The following is a 20205-nucleotide window of genomic DNA, read 5'->3' as shown; positions in this document are numbered from 1 at the left end:
CCCCCTTCCTCGACCTCAAAAGATGGTGTCTTTATTGCATAGCCACCACTCTATCCAGCAGTAAAAATTGACAGTGAGATTCAAACGTTACTTTTCCAGTTTATCTAGAGCAATGCTGGCTCTTGCTAGCTGAATATTTCTGTGTCAACTCAAATTTTAAAGCCAATAAAATTTTATTGGTAATGTTCATGAGATAGGTGGTGTCTTTGATAACCCCTCTACCCCAGACAAGGTGGGTCATTTTCAAACAAACTTCTTTTGAGCAGTTCCCGAATATGCTCCATTACTGCATAATCTTCCCACTGGGTGGGCCGCTATGACCAGAGTGTTCATGTAAGTCAACATGTATCTGAGTGTGCTAGTCCACAAGAAGGTAAATAATTAGATTATTTTAAAAATATTGACAACATTTTTAACGTTAGATTTAAAATTTTATTTTTTTCTATAGCTTCAAGTCGAATTCCTATCAAGACATCAGCTCCAAAGTCAGAGCCCATTCAAGGTACAGTTAACCCTTTAACCCCTAATATCAAAGATCGAATTCTCATATCTAATGTCTTACAAAATGTGAAAGAGCCTAAAAGAACATGAAACAGTTAATCCTTACAGTCCATGGGCATGGTTTATATTCAGGGGTGGGGAAGGGGCAGCTTACAGTGTATCAAGTGTTTGCAGTAAAGGGTGTTTGCATTGCGATTTGTGAGGCACAAATATCGAATGCAAATGTCCGTCGTAATGATTTGGTATTTAGAATCCAAATTTCTCCAAAAAGTGCTCCACTTTGGCCTTCAGACTTGCTATCATGTTAGAACTTTTGTTTATAAGCTTTATTTCAAAAACAAAGGAAATCATTTCAAGCATCGCTTAATGGTTGGTTCAATTTTTGGCTGAAGTCATAACCTTGTTGGACGAATTCGAGTCCCTATTAATCACAACTTAAATGTGGGACTACTTTTATGTCACAAGAATCAGTCTGTATGCATACCAAATTCCAAGGCCAAATTGTCACTTGCTTACCCTGCTAGCAGAGGTTTCTTTCTGGCAAGTCTTTTAGTATGTACGAAGTTCTTCGCGTCTGTAGTATTTGGCGTAGTCGGCTTGTTTTATAATACTTCTCTCGGGGAAGTACATGTAAACAAGCCGACTACGCGAAATACTACAGACGCGAACGACTTTGTACATGCTAAAAGACTTCCAAGAAAGAAATTTCTGCTAGAAGGGTATCATTTGCGCTCAATTTTTACGTGTACTTCAAGTTCTGAAAGTTGACGGTATTATTGTTAAAACCGCTGTTTTACAGAGCACAAGCCAACAGCTGCAGCGGTTCCTGAGACCAGCAGCCAATCACGTATTCCCATCCGCTCAGGTGAGACCCAGTCCCCCTCTCCAGCCAAAAAGCCAATAACAGGTGGAGCAAGTCCAAAGAACAGTCCCACCAACTCTCAGCACAGTACACCCACCAAACGGAAACTACCCACTCCTGGTGGGGTAGGGCAAATTGTCAAGGAACCGGCACAAACCAGAACAGAGGAGAGTAAACCTCAGTCAAGGCCGTGGGAGATGACCAAGGATGAAGATTCAGAGGTTCGTTATATTTTACCCTTTCGTTGTTTTGAAATAAGGACAATTCAGTTTGAACTCTGGTCTTCTCTGATTCAGCCTCTCTATTCGGCTGAACTCACATTGTTACATTGCCATTCAGTACAGTGAAACTTTCATTTGAATGGTTACACTCAGACTCAAAAGGTAAAACCACCTTGTACAGCATAACAAATGGTACCACAGGAAAGTACTAACAACAACAACAACAACATTAACTTTATTTTTACAAACTGAAAAAAAAGGCCTTTATAGCCGGCAGTTAGCAGAGCCATTCTAGGCGGGCTTCTTAAACTGACAATATATAGTTAATATAGTACTGCTCAGTAGCTATTATTTGAATGGCCACACTTTAGGATTTCATCCACAGACTCAAAAGTTAGAACCGCCTTGTAGAGCATAATAAACAGCACCACAGGAAAGTACTGCTCAGTAGCTTTCATTTGAATGGTCACACTTTAGGATTTCATCCACAGACTCAAGAATTTGAACCACCTTGTACAGCATAATAAACAGTACCACAGGAAAGTACTGCTCAGTAGCTTTCATTTGAATGGTCACACTTTAGGATTTCATCCACAGACTTAAAAGTTAGAACCAACTCGTACACCATAATAAATAGTACCACAGGAACGTACTGCTCAGTAGCTTTCATTGAATGGTCACACTTAAGGATTTCATCGACAGACTGAAAAGTTGGAACCAACTTGTACAGCATAATAAACAGCACCACAGGAAAGTACTGCTCAGTAGCTTTCATTTGAAGGGTCACACTTTAGGATTTCATACACAGACTCAAAAGTTAGAACCACCTTGCACAGCATAATAAACAGCACCACAGGAAAGTATTGCTCAGTAGCTTTCATTTGAAGGGTCACACTTTAGGATTTCATCCACAAACTCAAAGTTATAGCCACCTTGCACAGCATAATAAACAGCACCACAGGAAAGTACTGCTCGATGACTCTTGAATGATCGCAGTACAGGATTTCTACAGAGACCAGCCTTGTACAACACAATAAAGAATACCACTCGAAAGTGCTGAGCCTAAGTAGGTGTTTTACAAAGAAGAGTCACAGTTAAGCATTGTGTTTTACAAAGAAGAGTCACAGTTAAGCATTTTGTCAACAGACTAAAAGATGAGAACCACTTTGTACGACATCATAGCCACAAACGCACAGCTTATAGTTTTCATTTAGCCGTTAAGCAAAAAGTTTTTTTTACGTACTTATACCAAATGTTTACACATCAAATTAAAAGATTCCAAGATAGAAGCACTTACTGCGCCTTCCAACAACATACGGACTCCAAACTTCAACCGCAACTGACGATTTACGCCGGTGTTTTACTGCTGTCAATCATAATTACAGTGACAACCGGCTGACCGAAAAAATACAGAAACCGACAAAGTGGATGGAAATCCGCCAATCACAGCGCAACATAACATTTTCACCCCGCTAAACCAAACGTTTTTATTTTCTTAGAGGTCCGCTGCGGTGATTGACGGCAGTGAAAAGCGTAACAGTTGGTTGAATCTTGAATTTCAGAGTCTGCATGTTATTGAAAGGTGCAGTCGTATGACATGGCTCTTGCCGGAAAGGAAATTGGTGATTTTGTGTCTAAACTTTACCGTGGAGCTAAATGTGTACTTACAAACTTACTTCCTAGGGTGCCATATCTGATACAGATGTTCTGGCTGCTTTAAGTGGAGGAAATACGAAGGTTAGCATATTAAACAAAATTGGTGTAAGAAAAATACGACAGCCGGAACCCCGACTCCATAAGTTAACTGAAACATTTTTTCCATTCACAAAGAAGTTTCTAATTAAAGACGGTGCGTCCATTTGTTACTGCGCATACGTTTTGCGCGTCTCGAGATTGTTCGAGAAACTCGACTTGGACGGTTCCTAGTAATACAAAGTTGTTTTTGCGCGTTTTGTGATAATGCGAGAAAGGTAGATCTTAGCAAGGGTTACATGTATATTGGAATCCAAAATGAAAATTTGGGGTAACCGCGCATTTTTCAGAGAAAAGTAAGCTTTAATTTGGAAAAAAAAAAAAGGCTGTTTGAACTAAAGTAGATCATTATGTTTCGATTTCCATTGATACTAATTTATCTTTTGGTTTCCAAGACAAAATAAAAATCCTTTATATACATGTAGTACCTTAAAACGTTAACCAGGGTCTGTTAAAGTTTTGGAACAAAGGAAGGGAGGGGAGAGAGGTACAGGAACTCTGAAAGCTTGAAATTAATCTTAGTTTCTGTTGGTGAACACATTTTCACCCTCTTGCGAACTCAATGAAGTATATGGATGACAATGAGGTCTTCTTTTTCAGTTGTCAAAACCAGATACAGGCTTGAAGGCACCAGCGACACAACATGGTATGAAAACGTTATTAATTTGAATAATTGAATCTTATGAATAGCTTATTAATGAACCCTCGAAAGAACCAGGAATAATTGGAGGAATGAGCTCAGCAAGCCACAACTTTCGCGATATTCAAAATGGCGGACGGCGGCGAAGACCCTTGGGACACGCTGCAAAATACTCCACGAGTGGTGGAGTATTTTGTCACGTGACCACTATCAAATATGGCTGCTGGATGGATACTGCCTGATGGCTGCTGCTTGTGATTGAGCAGGACCATTGTTTTACTTCTCAATTCACTGATAGCAAAGCACAGTTATATTGTAGAAAAGCTGGGGACGATCTTTATTTTGCCATTTTTCTCCCCGACACATAAAAGGATATCTGTTGACTACGGACGACGAATATTCAGTGCACCACGTGTGCAGTGTTACAATGTGTTGAATAGTGAAGATTAACGACTGAACGAACGAAGGAATGGCCCTTTCCAAGAATTAAAAACAAACAACTACGTGAACAAAGCAACAGGCCAATGGCTGACAAAATTTGCGCATTTATTTTCTTATCCACAGACGGCAGTCTTGACCTCAGTTTCGCGTCGAGTGGTGGAGAGGGGAATGATGACGAAGAACTGTCCTTCAGTGAGCCTCCACTTGATGACGAGGACGATGAACCGCTGACCAGGCCTAGCTCTGGATTCACGCCCACCCCCACGCCGCAACCACTGACATCCACGCAAAAACCGCAAGGAAAAGACGAGGATGAAAAACCAACAGAGAAGAAAGATATAGGTGAGAAAAAAGGATCCTCTTCTTGTGTTGTTGTTTAAGTATTGCTTTCCTGGTCGGTCAGTGACGGCAAAGAAATGTACAGACTGTACTTTTTAAGTGTCAGTTGAACCTCTTTATTACGGACGCCAAGGGGACAGGAATAAGTGTCTGCATTATAGAGGTGTCCGTTTTAGAGAGGTAGGCTTTTATGGATTTCGGTCTCTTAGGGACCAAGTGAACTGTCCGTAATAGAGAGATGTCCGTATTAAAGAGGTGTCCGTTTTAGACAAGTAGGTTTTATATGGATTTCGGTCTCTCAGGGACTAAGTGAACTGTCCGTTATAGAGAGATGTCCGTATTAAAGAGGTGTCCGTTAGGAGAGGTTTCACTGTAACAGAAAAAGAAATGCACGTTCAGAGTTGTTGTTTTGGTTATAAAGCCAATTGCCTTTTTGACGTTCTCGTTGCCGTTGCCGAATCGTCGTTAATTCCTACCCAGAGTCCTCAGGCTCTTTGGTCAGCGGTTGGTCGCCAGGAATTTTTTACGAATTTTCGAACCAACCGCTGGCCAAAGAGCCTGAGGACTCTGGGTACGAGATTGCGTCGTCGTTGTTAACGCTCCCTACTCTTTCGGCGGATAACAAGTCGACTTTTTACATGTGTAGACTTAAATGTGTGCGTCTTTTATTTTCAGTTCCTCCCAAGTTGGATATCAATCTCGGAAGCTCAGTGAGTTCTGTCTCTGATCCCGATATCAGTGGAATGTCGGATAAAGAACCTACGAAGAAAGGCACGCAGCAGAAAGCCGCTAAAAAGGATGCTGACGAGAGTCACAGTGAAGGTACACGTAGTAAAAATACAGCTTTTTCAAACTGGCATTTCCAAGTTGCTTTGAGCCTCCTTATGAAAGCGAGGCCAAGTGCGAAGTTTTTGTTACGGAACATGAACATGGATAACCGTAAGAGTTTAAATTAGTTGGGTTTTCACGTTCTATTTGGAAGAAAAAATAAAATCATTTTCATCTGGATTTGTTGATCGTTAAGCGTAACCCGTTCCAACTGGAATTGATTTAAACTTAAGTTATCGGCTAGTCTCCTGTACTTTTCCTCAATAATTATACTGAGACAAGTCCACCGGGACTAATTTTCATCGTATTACGCTGTAGCGTCAAGTAGTAAAAAATTTTCCTCGACTTCAGCTCGTCAAAGGCCAACGAAAATCGAACTCAGTCTGAGAAACCAAGTTTTAAAATAAATTGAATGCAAGTTTTGAACTTCCATTCAATAACAAGAAGTGCTTGAAAGTTGATAAGATAATTTATTTGAGAACCATTACAGATGGCTTGAGAATTCTTCTTGATTCAGGCTTACAGAATACTTCTGTAAATTGTATTTTTTAAACTATGGACTGCCCAGGAACTATACTTTTCATACGTACTCGTGTTGTGTTTGTAGATTGAGCTTCTCCAGCTGATCGACGGTATTCTAATTCTAATAATTGCTTGTTTTTTTTTTCTCTTTGCCCAGACGAGGAATCCGCTTGGGATAGCTCAGATGCGGTAAGAGATTGTTTTTCTATTTTTTTTTTTTTAACGAACGAATAAATGCATGAACGAGCGTAACAAAGAGTGTAGTATAAATATGCAGCTGTATATTGTCACTGAAGAAATAATTACAGTATCTTATGTATCTGGACAATTTTTCCAGGATATTTTGCCATCTGATGGACCGGACAGTACGAGAGGCAGCAGCTTGTTTGGTACGAGAAGTCCGCTGCCCAGTAGCACGGCAGGAGGCGCTAAAGCTACCAAGCCTTCCGCTCCCTCGCCGAGAAAGACTGGCGCGAATGAAAGTGACTCTGACATGACGGAAACAGAGAGCGAATGGGAGAAAGAGAGGGCATTGAAAAAGGCGCAGAAGGACGAGGAATTAGAGAAGGTAATTGTTGAAACCTTTTCTTGCAAAGGAAAAATACCCTTTGTTCGTGTTGACTGCGAGCAGTTCTGTAATACGCGTGATCTAAGGAAAAAGTACGACTGCTTAGAGTCTATTGTTTTCGTGCTAATTATTTTACTTTAAGAATCTCTGTATGAATGAATCCTAAACGGATCATAGCCATTTAAAATGTTGTGCTATCTATAAACTATCTGGCAATAATTATACCTTCGAGCGGTGTTATTCTGAAGATGTTGCTGGGGTCCCGTTATAGCGTTTTTTTAACTGTCGTCGTGCCGAAATCTCGGCAACCCCAGCCAGCCTGTATCATGTAATCAGCCCCTTACTGGTAAATTTGGGTATTGTTTGAAGTCATGGCTAGAGGTAGCCTGCCTCGCAGACGCTGTTTTGGCTCGTCACACCATCCCCCCAACCAAAGATTGCGTGACGAGGTAAAAGAGCGTCTGCGAGGGAGGCTTGGCTAAAGATTGATTTCTTGTTCTCATAAAATAGGAAAAAGAAAAACAACGAATGCTGCAATGGGAAAAGGAACAGAAAGAAAAGGAAGAGGCTATGGCCAGACAACTGCAAGCAGAATTGGAATTGGAAATGGAGATGGAGAGGAAAGAGCGAGAAGAAGAAGAAAGGAGACAAAGAGAGGAAGAAGAAGAGAATGAAAGAAGACGAAGGCAGGAAGAGGACGAGGAAAGACGGAGACGAGAAGAAGAGAGACGTGAGAGGGAAAGGCAAGAAGAAGAAAGAAAATGGCAAGAGGAAGAAGAACGGAGAAGACTTGAGAAGGAAAGGGAAGAACGAGAGAAAGAGGAAGAACTAGAGCGCCAGCTGCGACAGAGGGAAGAGGAGCGACTTCATCTTGAGCGGAAACAGGACGAGGAGCGTAGAAAACGAGAAGAAGAGCTGCAAAGGCTAAGAGAAATCCAGGAGGAAGAGATGCGAACCTTGGAGCGGGAAAAGGAGCAAGAGCTTGAGAGGCAGATGAGAATGAAGGAAGAAGAGATGGAGCGGCAGAAGCGAGAATATGAAGAAAGATTGGAGCGAGAACGGATCGCCATGGAGGAACAGCGGTCTAGGGAGGAAGAAGAGCGTCTTCAGAAGCAGCGCACGGCGGACGAGGAAGCGGAGCAACTGCTGGAGGCTTATCGACGGAAACAGGAGGAGCTGTTAGAGAAGGAGCGACGCTTTGAGGAGGAGATGGCTCAGCGCGAACGAGAACTCGAGGAAAGGACGCAGAGGCGAGCAGAGCCGGAGAGAAGCCCGGTTCAAGAGGTGGTGACATCTCAGCAGAAGGAGCAGTCATACTCTGCAGCGCCCACAGGAGACTTTGAGCTTTCCCAGGAGCAGGTAAATGTTCGTATGTTTGGTCATAATTATATCTCATCCAAAGCTAAAATTTCTTTTTTATAATGTGCCAGTTTTACCCGCAGATTTCCGACGGAAGTTCTCCAAGGGTCGTTTCCACTCTCACCGTTTCTTTTTCCCTCGACTTGTCCAAAAAACTTCCTAAAATATTAACTCCAAGATATCCGAGGATATTTTTCTTCTTTCCTACGAAGATCTGACCTATTAGCGGCCATTACAATTCCTCACTATGCTAACTCGTATTGCCCGTCTTGGGATACAAAACATAGCACAAACAGAGGGGATCAGGTTTGACCTTTTACAGTAAGTTAAGGCTTTTTTTTTTGGAGGATAAAACTGAACTTGTCTCCCTCGACTTCACCGTCTGACTTCCAATCTTAGAGTCCACTGTTTGTAGGCAAGGCCCGGTTGCAAAAAACACTGTAGCTATTTCTAACCGGTCTCTACTTTCCGATTTTCTAGTGCTCTCGCGTTTGTTTTGTATTAGTTAATCGGCATGCGGATTTTTTACACTTGTGATGGATCGAGATATTTCCACTTGATAAAGTTGTCCGCTCTTTGGATAACTTACTCAGGTCTGTTAGGGAACTTGCGATTGATTCACATCTGCCCCCGAGTTTGTATGTGGGCGTGAGAGGTGGAGGTGGGGAGGGTGGCATGGGGGGGGGGGAGGGGAGAGTTAGTAATAAACCTATGTGCACGTGTCTACATTTTCCGGACACGTGGGCAGTTGTGCGATTTTACCTTTTTATCATGTCATGGTCAGGCCGAACTGGACGAGTGGAAGAGAATGTACGAGATGAATGTAGAGAAGGAGAAAGCAGCTTTGGAAGACGCTGTTAAAAAGAGGAAGGACGAGGAGCAGAAGGCTGAGGCTGCAGCCTTAAAGCTGAAGCAGATTCAGCAGGAAGAAGGCTTGACTCGGATTGAGGGAGCGCTGCGGCACCGGCGGCAGGGAGAGGAGGTGAAGGAGGCGGAGAGGAAACTACAGAGACTGGAGGCCGAAGAACAGGCTGTGAACACCAAGAAAGGTGAGAGTAATGAATGCCTGGATTGATGGACCAACTAGTTGATGGGTGCGACTAGATGACATTGATTGGAAGGCTGTCAAACAAATCGGCGAACTGGCTGACAGATTGGCTGAATAACTGACTGACTCACTGACTCACTGACTGGCTGACTAACAAACTAACTGTCGCTTAAATGATGGATCAGAGAAGTAACCGTAGTTTATGTTAAAGTGCTTAAGTGAACTCATGAATTTCCCACTGAGTGCTAGCACTAGTAAGGAAGATCGCACGAGGCAAAGAAAAAGCACTGACTGACTTTCGGACTGACTGCCCGTCTGGTTAGCTGAGTGACTGACTGGCTAACTGTCTGACTGACTGACTGACTGACTGTATGACTGACTAAGTGACTGCCCGGCTGGCTGACTGTTTGCTTGACTGACTGGCTTGCTAACTGACTGACTGACTCGCTAACTAAATGGCCGACCAACCGATAGAACATCACGAATCGATTGTTTCCAATTATGTATGATAACACTGTTTCGTCCAGAAAATCATAAATTAGGCTTGGCTCAAGCACTAGACGAAGCGCTTGACGATATCTGGCTCGCAGTGCCGTTCTTAACTACCGAGTTTGCCAAACACGTAAAAATGTACCATGTTGCAAATACTGAGTATCTCTTTTTAGAATCAACTCATAGCCTTGTTCTCAAACGGTCGAATTTCGTGCGGTACCTTCCTTTCTTCAAGACATCCGACCGTCTTCAATCAAACTCTCTTCTCAAAATTACAATAACCGCAAGCTATAATCGGTGTCTTTGTATTGTTTGCACACGCCATGACGCCTTGGCCGGCTTTGTCTCTTTAACGACGCTCCTTCCAAACATATTTGCATTTCTATGACTCTGTTTACGAATTTCACGGATGAACAAATTTTACGTTTACGCTTTTAGAAACGATAAAGAAACCTCATAGAGCCCAAGAAATAACGTTTAAAGTCCTGTAAACTTAAATCAACGTAAGCTAGGCTTTTAGGAAAGTATTTCTCTCAAGCTTTGGGAAATTCGTCAAGCTTTCCGCGAAGCAATGGGATTTGTCTTGTGCCTCTATTTTGATGCTGTAGTATCGATCTAACGAGTTGTCATGTGGTAATTTTATGGTCAGCCGGTACAACACAAATCTTACCCAAAACTGTTTTTACAAAATGTTCTCCTTTCGTTGGATTTTTCGAGACGTCGTAAACTAAGGTAAGAGAAAAATTTTGCCTTGAAAATTCTACTCCTTCAGTGAAATCGTATGTATTTGTGATCAGTGCTGTGGATGTGAGCCTACCGTGTGGCCAGTTAATCGAGAGCTGTATCTGCCGAGCAGTACTTTTTTTTCAAGGTTAATTCTATTGTGCTGTAAAAGGTGGTTTAAAATTTCGAGTCAGTTAATGAAATCGCAAAGTGAAGTCATTTAAATGAAAGCTTTTCATTAGTGCTTTTATATATTACTGATTATTATGTTGTACATAGGAGAGGTTTTAACATTTTAGTCTGTGAATGAAATCCTAAAGTGTGACCATTCAAATGAGAGCTGCGGAGCAGTTCTTTCTTGTGGTGCTGTTTATTATACTATGCAAGTTGGTTCTAACTTTGAAAATGTGGGTGAAATTTTACCACTCTTCGTCGTTTTGCTAGGCGTTTTTGTGCTTTTAGCACTCACTTGTAATTAGGTTGAGTCGAATTGAAATCCAAACACAACCAAACCTTGAGACCTTTTCACGCGTAACGTTGAATTGTCCAAAAGTTATCCCAACGCGTCTGATTGCCCTGGACTCAAATTTCGCATAAAGAATCGTAGCTAATTAGGTGAAAAGTACATAAATGTGTCCATTTTCGCTGTCACATTCGAAAAGGTGTCGCTTAATCCTCATGTAAACAAGCAAGGATTGATGCATCGTGTTCGCCATTAAATCCTTTCTCGCCGAGTCAAAGTTATTGTAGTTATTGTATAACTGGGGGGGGGGGGAGGGGGTGGTGTGGGGCTTTGAGTGATATATCTTAATTATGGCCGTTCAAATGAGCGGGGGGAAGGTTGGGGGGGGGGGGGGGAGAATTTTGTATTCAAGTTTGAAAATGAAAAGAACTTAAAACGGCGTCAGACATTGAGCTTTTTACAGTCTTCATAGCCAATAACACCGCGGCTTAACAGACAGACGGCCTGATTTCGTTTTGTAAGAAAGACCAAAAGACGATTTAATGGCCGCTGTTTCTCGACATGGTGTAATGGCTGATATTTCATTGCCGCTAGGCCAATCGAAACTCTGGAAATTGCGTTATCCAATGATACTTTCATGTTTATCGTTCACAGAATTGGAACAACAACACTTGAAGGAGCTGGAAGCTCACAAGAGCCGCTTGGATCAAGAGGCCAGTGCTAAACTGGCCGAACTTAACAACAGGTAAAACATTTTTGTTGCAGTCTCTCGTTGTGTCGTCGCGTAACATGATTCGATTCGTCACTTAAAGTTTTCCTTAAAAAGAGTGAAAATGTGGATTAAAAAAAAAAAACCTTTCAGTGTTTTGGTCTCCAACTAGAAATAGGAAAAATGCTGAGAGTGCTTCAACCTTTCTGCAGTTGCTTTTAGTTGCTTCATACACCTTAACGCTATAGACGACTTTATTTGTACGTTTTACCGTAACTTCCGGGATCATTGTCGCTTTATGAGAAAAAAAAATTCGACAGATACTGAGCCTACGGTCTTCGGTCTTCGTGAAGGACGTAACGAAACCTTTATGTATCGTCACTAAGAATTTTTTTTGCGCGCGCTAAGTTATCACGGCCTTGTCATTTGCCATGCGCGCGCTAAGATTTTACCGTTAAATATTGACGCAAGAGAATAATTTCACAACAGTATAAATTTGTTTCCCGAGCTTTTCAATCGCGAGGCGGTCACTAGGATGTTCCGTTCCCATTGGAGTAATGGCTTCTTGTGAAAATTCTGGCATGATTTCAATGGAGAACGAGAATTAACGCGAATTCACGAGGAAATTGGTTACTTGTTGTGGCTACGAGAATAGAGTTGGTTTCAAATTATGTTAGATTAGGTTAGGTGAACTTTTAGTTTAGTTCAGTTCAGTTCAGTTTAGTTTAGTTTAGTTTTGTTAGTTTATATTAGCTTAGTTTAATATTGATTAGTTAGAGTTAGTTTAGCCTAGCTTAGTTTAGTTTAGTCTAGTTTATGTTAGCTGTTCTTTCATGTCAAGCATGCCTTAGATTATAGGTTGATTGCAAAGTTAGGGACGACTACGCGCAGGATATCCTTGTCCAAAATGAAACCAGAAACAAGATTAAGTGAGATTCGAACGAGTATCCAAACTTGTTGAGAGTTCATAAGTATCAGTCATTAAGAGCGGTCAATCAAAGGAAAGAGACGAGAGACCCTAGGAACGAGTGTGGGGGCCGAGTTAGTTGAATTTCGTTAAATGTTGCAAAACCTTTTCCTGCTTGTTATGCAGGCACCGCCGAGCGGAACTAGAACAAAAATCACGACAAATCCTCGAGGAACGAGACCAGTTGAGCGCCACTTTTGAAGCAGCGCGACAGAGGACCACAGAGCTGAATCAGCCACCGGAAGTGGCTCTACTGTCCCCAGATAAACGCCTCAGTGTAGTCAGCTCGGGAAGTGACCGTGACCACGGGGAAAAGGGCAGGTAGGACTGGCGTGACACTACTGATGCTAGTAACGCAATACACCTCAGTCATGCAATTGACTTCCGAGTCTTTTGTCACGTAGCATACCTTTTGGACCAAACAATATTTCTTCGCCAAACATTTTCTCATTCTGTCACGTAACGCATTTGTGTCATGCAAGACACACGTGAAATCACGCACCTTCTTCATCGTTCGAGTACATGGCAGGAAAGAACTAGCTTCGAATTTGCTGCACAGGTCTTGTTTGGGCGGAAAGGATTTTATTCTGGCTTGCCAATAAAAAAATTTCAACTGTACGAGTGTCACACGAACATGATACCGTAAGAATACATCATGTATGTTGCTTTGCAAAACCTTGCCGTAAACCGCAGGCTCAGTCAATTGTTACCTGAAACCTGTTAATACGACCACCTTCGGTCGGGCCGCGAGACGACGGCAACGATTATTTCAACTCGCTCAACTTTTACAAAAGTGGCGAACTATCCAGGAACCAAATTGGTAGGAGTGGCGTACAAGTTAAGAAAGAAAATGAAAATTCACCGCCGTGCGTTCACGTTCTCCACAAAACCTTGAATGTGGTCATTGCACGTTGTTGTTTTGCAGAGGACGACAAAGAAATGTACCAAAATGTAACACGTACGTGCAGAGCGATTGTTTTTGCTCATTTAACCTGTTGTTTTGCGGCGTTGTCGTTGCCGTCGCCGTCGTCGTTGCTTAAGCTCCCTAATGTTATCTTAATAACAGGGTGGTCGGATTAACGGGGTTGTAAAACAAAGGAAATGACTGGACTTTCAATTGGTTCGGAGCAAAGACAAAATGGTCGTAATAACGAGGTGATCTTATTAACGAGGACCAATTAACGAGGTGGGTGTAAGGCGCGGGCCGGTTCCACTGTGCATGCAAGCTTTTCATTTTATCACATCCATGATGCCTTAGGATTAGTTGAAGCTTCTGTTCATCACCAATAATGTGTTCAGTTCCAGTTACGGGAAGGTCTACAAAGGTGTACACTTTTTTCTACAAAGGTGTACAACTTTCGCATCGCGCAGTTTATTTTCAAAAGCCCAGAAGCCCTCTGGATGAAAGCAGATATTTTACCGCTTACCGCTCGCCAATATTCGCGTTCATTGCGCTCGTAATTGAACGAAATGAAAAGAGTGCGGTGAAGTCACCCCGTGAGTTACAACTTACTGTTCTCCGTCTTTTTCCAGGAATCCTGGTGCCGGACACAACATGAAAGACACAGAGAAACGTGGTGGAGATCAGGTACGTGCTGTTCAATTAGTGACAAGCATCTAAGTTCTCCCCACAGTATCACTGCTTAGCCAAACACACAGGTTACGAGAATAAATTGAATGATCACCACAGATGAAATGTCTTGTCGTCGGACCTACGAGAGTTCTCAACATCAGGGAAAAACAGATTTTCTTTTCAAGTTCAGCGAAAAGTCAGAGTATTTCTTATTAAGTTGGAGAAATTCTAATTTCTATCTTCAAGTCAGAGAAAAGTCGGGGAATTTTATTTTTGTCTAGACACAAGGTTTGCAAATAAGTTTTTTTGGTGGGAGGGAATGCCGTTTACTGAGAAACATTTATTAAGGAACTGTTTTCTGCAGCTTTATCGCCAGCTTTGTTGCTAAAGAATTTGTCCTGGATTGTCAGTGAAAAGTTAAGGACGCATTGGAAATAGTCATTTCCGAATTCCGTGCCGCTGAAATTTCACTTATCTTTTTCTTTTTTTTTTTTTTTTCAGCCAATCATGAATGGCCACGCAGACGAGGGAGACTGGTCTGAGTCATCTGACGAGGGTCACCAAGGCGACTACTCTCCATTGGTTGCCATGGCAATGAGCGGCACTAACGCCAAGCCTCCGTCTGGCTTCTCGCCGCCTCGGGCACAGTCTCCATTCAACAAAGCTTCTACTCCGTTGAATACGACCGGTGGCGCCCTGGGAAATTCGCTGAATGGCTCTTTTGCGCTTCAAGGTGAGACCGTTTTTTCCCTAGCAAACTGTTCATTTGCGAATAGTCAAATTGTTTTCTCCTGGCAACATCAATGAGGAATCAAGACGCTAAGAAGTAAAGAAAAAATAAAAACGTACGTGTTAAATTTTCTTAAAGTGTCCTTTAGCGATACTTGTTGGTGGTGTAACGTTTATAAATGTATGACAGAAAGGGGAGAACTGATTTTGTTTATGACGCAAATTCGTATGTTGACGGACAGTGTTTTATTTTCGGGCGTTTCCGTTTCCTGTCATATTTAATAATCGCAACAAGGAAAAAGTCTTCATTTTCAAATCTAGCAAGTCTATTTCAATGCCAGTAGTCCGCGCTGGTGGCATTGTCGAGGGAAAGAAGGGGAAGGAAACACGGAGGGACCCTCCCTTGCCTTTTCTTTCTCCCGTTTTATTCTACTCCCCTCCCCTCCCCCCACCTACAACTACGTTTGCAGTCAATGTTGAATGAAGACAACAACCCTAAAACGCAACCATTTCAGTGGCTAATTCTTTCAGTTACAATCTCCCAAGTTACCTGAAAAGCGTAAAGAAGCTAAAAATCTGCTGCCTTACTAGAAATAAGGAAGCGCGCGCGTTCGAATCCATAAATCGTCATCGCTATTATGACGTATTTAGTTTGGATTTAAATCTTTTCATCCTCGGATTGTTCAAAAAAAGAACTCGAGATTTTGCTGTGTTAGTGCGTTGCTAGCTGACTTAACGCTCCGACGACAAGGAAAGCTGTCTGTAAGTATTACAAGTTCACTGTAGCACAAGAGTTTCTTTAGAATCGGTGGGGACTTAAATTTATTTCAAGCCGCGTCTTTGCGAACGTTTACAGATGGCGCGATGTATTGTAGAATGTCGTATCACCAGCTACGGCGCGCAGATGAATTCACTTCTGTAGCTACCCCTACACAGCAAGCGACCTTTTTGAGACAAAATCTAAAACTCAGTGAATTTCTCCAAGCTATTTAGCGATATTTCTGTTCAGTTGTTGTGTGGCCACCCTCCCAAGGTATGGTATCGAACGGTATCAACCAACCGATACGGCTCCCGAGTATCGATACGTTTTAATCGTTTATCAATGTCGATGGTATCGATTGTTAATGTAAAAATGTATCGCGCGCGTGCATTCAGTCACAAAAGCTCGCGCATTCTTTGCGTCACATTGGCAACTGTAACGTCACAATGCCTAACGGAAAGCGTAGTTCTCGATGGTAAACCTTTTTCGATGCGGCATCCTTGAATCATTAGAGAGATTCAGGATCGCGTTTACGGCAAACGTGAGATTCGCGATGAGAATAGTGGAAAATGACTACTCAATTTTACTGGGATAAACTTGGTCACGTGGTCATTTCTGCCGTTTGGCGTTTGCTGTGGACGTGATTCTAAATCTCTCTATTATCAATCGGTGTCATCATGTTTTCTTGCGTCTAATTCCAGAGGGGAAAATAAAGATGAACTTTAGACGTCGTACATTATGTTTTCGGGGTATTGACAGAAGTTCTCTTTGCATTTCAGACAGTCAAAGCTTCGCTCGACTTCAAGAAGCTCTTCGCGAGTCCAAAAGGCAGGTGGATAAACAGAGGGAAAGAATCGTAGCGCTTGAAACCAGCAGAAAACAAATGGAGAGCGACTTAGCTGAGCTGCAAGAGTAAGAACTGTTATTATTTGCTGTGTTTCCAACATCCATGACTGTAGAGCCAAGATAGATGGACAAATAGACAGTTTATTAATCAAAAACCTTGAATTACGTCTGATTTACTATAAAAGATATAAGCATGAATCACAATACTAAGCTAAAAAACTATAAATCAAGAATTTAAAATATAAAAGGACAAAATATATAATTAAGAGAACAATATTGCATCATTGCTTTATGGACATAGTGATAGATATAACTATTGCGAGTACGGATGGTGTGGAGGCGCCGTGTAGTAAAAGAGTGCTGACTCCTTAGATTGACTTCGCACTCATTCTTGGGAGACAGTAAGCTATACAGTTTGTGCGAGGGATTAAAAGGGAAGTTTCATGGGGTTTTTGACCTCTTTTGTTAAAAATGGTGAAATAAACCTTCGCTTAGCTACAAAATAATTATAGAACGAGAGGAAAGAAATCAACTCAATTCTTGAAAGGAACAACCTCGTGATCTAATGAAATATGCTGAAATTGCAGTCAAGAATGGACATAATGTAATCTAAAATGTGTATGACACTGACTTGTAAAACGTTAAAAACTAAACGTTATAAAAACAAGACGTTTCGGCCAAAAATCTTCGGCCTTCGTCGGTTTAAGAAAATGACAAATAAGCAAACGCTTATCTAACGGTTCACAGTTTGCGTGATCTGTTCTAGCGTTTTTTGGAAACAAAAATGCGAGAACTTGAAAAACATTAGCCCAACATTTTTTCAAGTTTCATTCCATTCCGGCCTTCTCTGTCTCTGGCCAGAGGCACTAATCGACAGTGTTATTGCACTGGGGTGATAATTTTTTGGTTCTGTTGACAGACAAACATTTTTAGGTTTTGAAATGACACCAAATTCGCGTGATACTTTCCTTTTAAGGAGATTACTGTTCTCTGTTTTATCAGGCGAGTGGAAACTCTAACCAAAGAGAAATCTGAATCTGAGCGACGGAAGATGGAAGTTGAAGCCGCCCACAGAACACTGCAGTATAGATACGAGCAGGAGAGCGAGGCAAGACGGGTATCTGAAGCGCTGCATAACCAGCTCAAGGAACAAATCACAAGATCGGAGGAAAAGCTCGCTAAGTATGTTTATAATAGAGCGGTTTTCAATTGAGTGTCGAAGGTAGTTTCGCGTTAGCTTTGGTTTTGCTTTACTAGACTCTATGTTTGGCTGGCAAAGTTCGCGCCATTTTCTCAACCAATGGGAAGCCAACCCCAAACCAATCGTGTGTGGCCGCACGCGTTTTCCCGTGCTTGACGCAGGTTACATTTTTTGCCTTGTGTTCTGATCGGCTGATCGCGCTTTTTGCTTCTGTTGTGATTGGCCAGATAAATTACTTTGGCTTTGGTTTTACGACACAACTGGAAACCGCTCTAACATGATAATGTCGATGTTTTTACTCTCGTAGCTTTGGACTCCGTAACATCTTGATCAGGAAAAACCTCATCTTCACTCACTTTCAACACACAATTGACATATGCGATGCGATGAGAATGTCAATGTTTTTACTCTCGTAGCTTTGGACTCCGTAACGTCTTGATCAGGAAAAATCTCATTTGGATTCACTTTCAATTTCAACACACAGTTAACTGTTTACATATGCGACTATAAAACTAGTTTCATCAAAAGACCTCGTCGACTGACGAGGTCTTTCAACGAAACTACAGTAGTTTTGAAGTCGCATATGTAAATTGTGCGCTGAAGGCAAAAAGGTTTTCTCTGATTAAGATGATGTTGAGTAAGCTAGTCAGCCTCCCACAATCTTTTTTTTAAAATGCGTGTGTTAAGTTCGTCGTCCTTACATAAAGCGGTGTATTAATTTTACTCATTAAGCAGTTATTTCTTAACACAATCTTCTGCTCTGCAGGGAACTGGAAAACCGTCAAAACTTAGAAGTAGAGAAACGCCAGCAACAAGTTGAGAACAAGTCGCTAAAGAACAACCTGCACCAATTAGAGTCTGATGTACGAGATCTAAAAAGAGCTTTAGCCGAGGAGCAAGATGCTCGCGCAGTGCAGAACCAGCTCCTAGAGGACGAACAACGCAAGAATGAAGTTTTGGTTGAGGAGTCACGAAACCATTCTCTGCAGAAGACGGAAGCTCTGTACCAACTCGAGGCTGTGGATCAGACACGGAAGAGTTATGAGGCGAGCAGTGGTTCGCTTAGAGAAGAATTGAAAGTAGCTCAGGTGAGCGATGGTGGTAGCGGTTTATTACTTGCGAATGATTGTCGATTATTCGTCCATTCTCAATGGAGAATTCACTTAGTACTGTGTAATACGCTGATTGAAATTCTTATAGTGTGAGAATTTGAATGGGCATGCTTTATGATCTCATCCACACACTGAAAAGGAAGAGCCACCTTAAGAATGCAACAAATAGTACCACAGAAATAACTGCATGCTCAACAGCTTTCAAATCACAAAAAAATCAAACGTTAGAACCACCTTGTACAGCATAATAAATAGCACCACAGGTAGCTTTCACAGTAGCTTTCATTTGAATGGTCACACTTTAGGATTACACCCACAGACTCAAAAAGTTAGAACTACCTTGTACAGCTTAATAAATAGCACTACAGGAAAGTACTACTTAGTAGCTTTCTTTTGATTGTTCACACTTTAGGGTTTCATCCTCTGATTAAAAAAACTTAGAAACACCTTGTACAGCATGATAAACAGCACCACAGCAAAGTACTGCTCAGTAGCTTTCATTTGAATGGCCACACTTTAGGATTACACCCACAGACTCAAAAAGTTAGAACTACCTTGCACAGCATAATAAACAGCACCACAGGAAAGTACTGCTCACTAGCTCTCATTTGAATGGCCACACTTTAGGATTTCACCCACAGACTCAAGAGTTAGAACCACCTTGTACAGCATAATAAAAAACACTATAGGAAAGTACTGCTCAGTAGCTTTCATTTGAATGGACACACTTTTACATTTCGATTAAAAAATTGAACTTTACTTTGATGACATTTGGGCGGTCGCACGATCAGAGCTAAACAATGTATCTGAACGGTTTCTTTTTTTTCCCCGTGTCGGGAAAAGGACGTCTTCGTTGCGGAAAGAAATAAATTCCTTCCAGTAGGCTACACCTTGCACGTTGTTTCCTCTGTTTCTACAGGTGGAGCTGGCTGATACCAAGGCTCGACTTGAGGCTGCGAAAGCGTCAATGGGAAAAGAGATTGCGCTTCTGAAGGAGAAACTACAGAAAAAAGCGGACAAAATGGTGAGCATGTAGAAACTAGAACGAGTAAGTGAGAAATGAGAAAGCAGAGTGTAACGACCGACGCCTGGGTTTCATAGACTAGAACAATTGGAACAAATTTGCAGCTTGTTCTTGCAAATCGGAAGTCACGTTACTAAAGTATCATATAAGGCAGAGTGCCTTCTTTCAGTTTCAAACACTTTCAATCATTTATACTGGAGGATCAATACAACGTTTTGCAAAGTTTTACGAAATTGGAGGAAAGGGTTCAGAGCCGCCTTGAATTTTCGAAAACTTAAGGTTTCTCTGAACTCCATCCGACAATTTTTTTTTTAAACTTTGCAAAAATTTGTATCTGAAAATGCTGATATCTGTTCCGTAATAAAAACTGAGGGTCAACAGATTTTTTTTTATTTATGCACTATTTCAATAGTTTAAGGAAATTACGATGCATCACAAAAGTAACATAAAGGCAACATTAAATCACATAAATCATCAAAGGTTAAATGTGCGCAGTGACCAAAGAAGCTTAGGCTTTCGAGTTGG

At 41.7% G+C, this 20205-nt stretch overlaps 1 protein-coding gene across 3 annotated transcripts in view; it reads left to right on the top strand.

The window, feature by feature from the left end:
* The window catches only part of LOC146475222 (uncharacterized), a 92697-nt gene that overhangs the window by 13292 nt on the left and 59200 nt on the right, over window positions 1–20205 (top strand). For 2 of the 3 annotated variants that reach the window (XM_085116095.1, XM_085116094.1), the window contains exons 10-27: window positions 449–502; window positions 1301–1584; window positions 3268–3321; window positions 3937–3982; window positions 4541–4759; window positions 5432–5578; window positions 6264–6295; window positions 6444–6674; window positions 7185–8033; window positions 8818–9082; window positions 11414–11504; window positions 12562–12756; window positions 13969–14023; window positions 14510–14741; window positions 16277–16409; window positions 17346–17525; window positions 18311–18632; window positions 19576–19680. In XM_085116095.1, coding sequence (XP_084972221.1) covers window positions 449–502; window positions 1301–1584; window positions 3268–3321; window positions 3937–3982; window positions 4541–4759; window positions 5432–5578; window positions 6264–6295; window positions 6444–6674; window positions 7185–8033; window positions 8818–9082; window positions 11414–11504; window positions 12562–12756; window positions 13969–14023; window positions 14510–14741; window positions 16277–16409; window positions 17346–17525; window positions 18311–18632; window positions 19576–19680 — 3494 coding nt within the window. The remainder of the gene's footprint in view (window positions 1–448; window positions 503–1300; window positions 1585–3267; window positions 3322–3936; window positions 3983–4540; window positions 4760–5431; window positions 5579–6263; window positions 6296–6443; window positions 6675–7184; window positions 8034–8817; window positions 9083–11413; window positions 11505–12561; window positions 12757–13968; window positions 14024–14509; window positions 14742–16276; window positions 16410–17345; window positions 17526–18310; window positions 18633–19575; window positions 19681–20205) is intronic. The other variant, XM_085116096.1, reaches the window with a different exon arrangement.

The sequence above is a fragment of the Pavona decussata genome, unplaced genomic scaffold, assembly GCF_977016875.1.
Source record: "Pavona decussata unplaced genomic scaffold, jaPavDecu1.1 SCAFFOLD_85, whole genome shotgun sequence".
NCBI lineage: Eukaryota > Metazoa > Cnidaria > Anthozoa > Scleractinia > Agariciidae > Pavona > Pavona decussata.
This window is presented reverse-complemented; position numbering and strand designations above follow the sequence as displayed.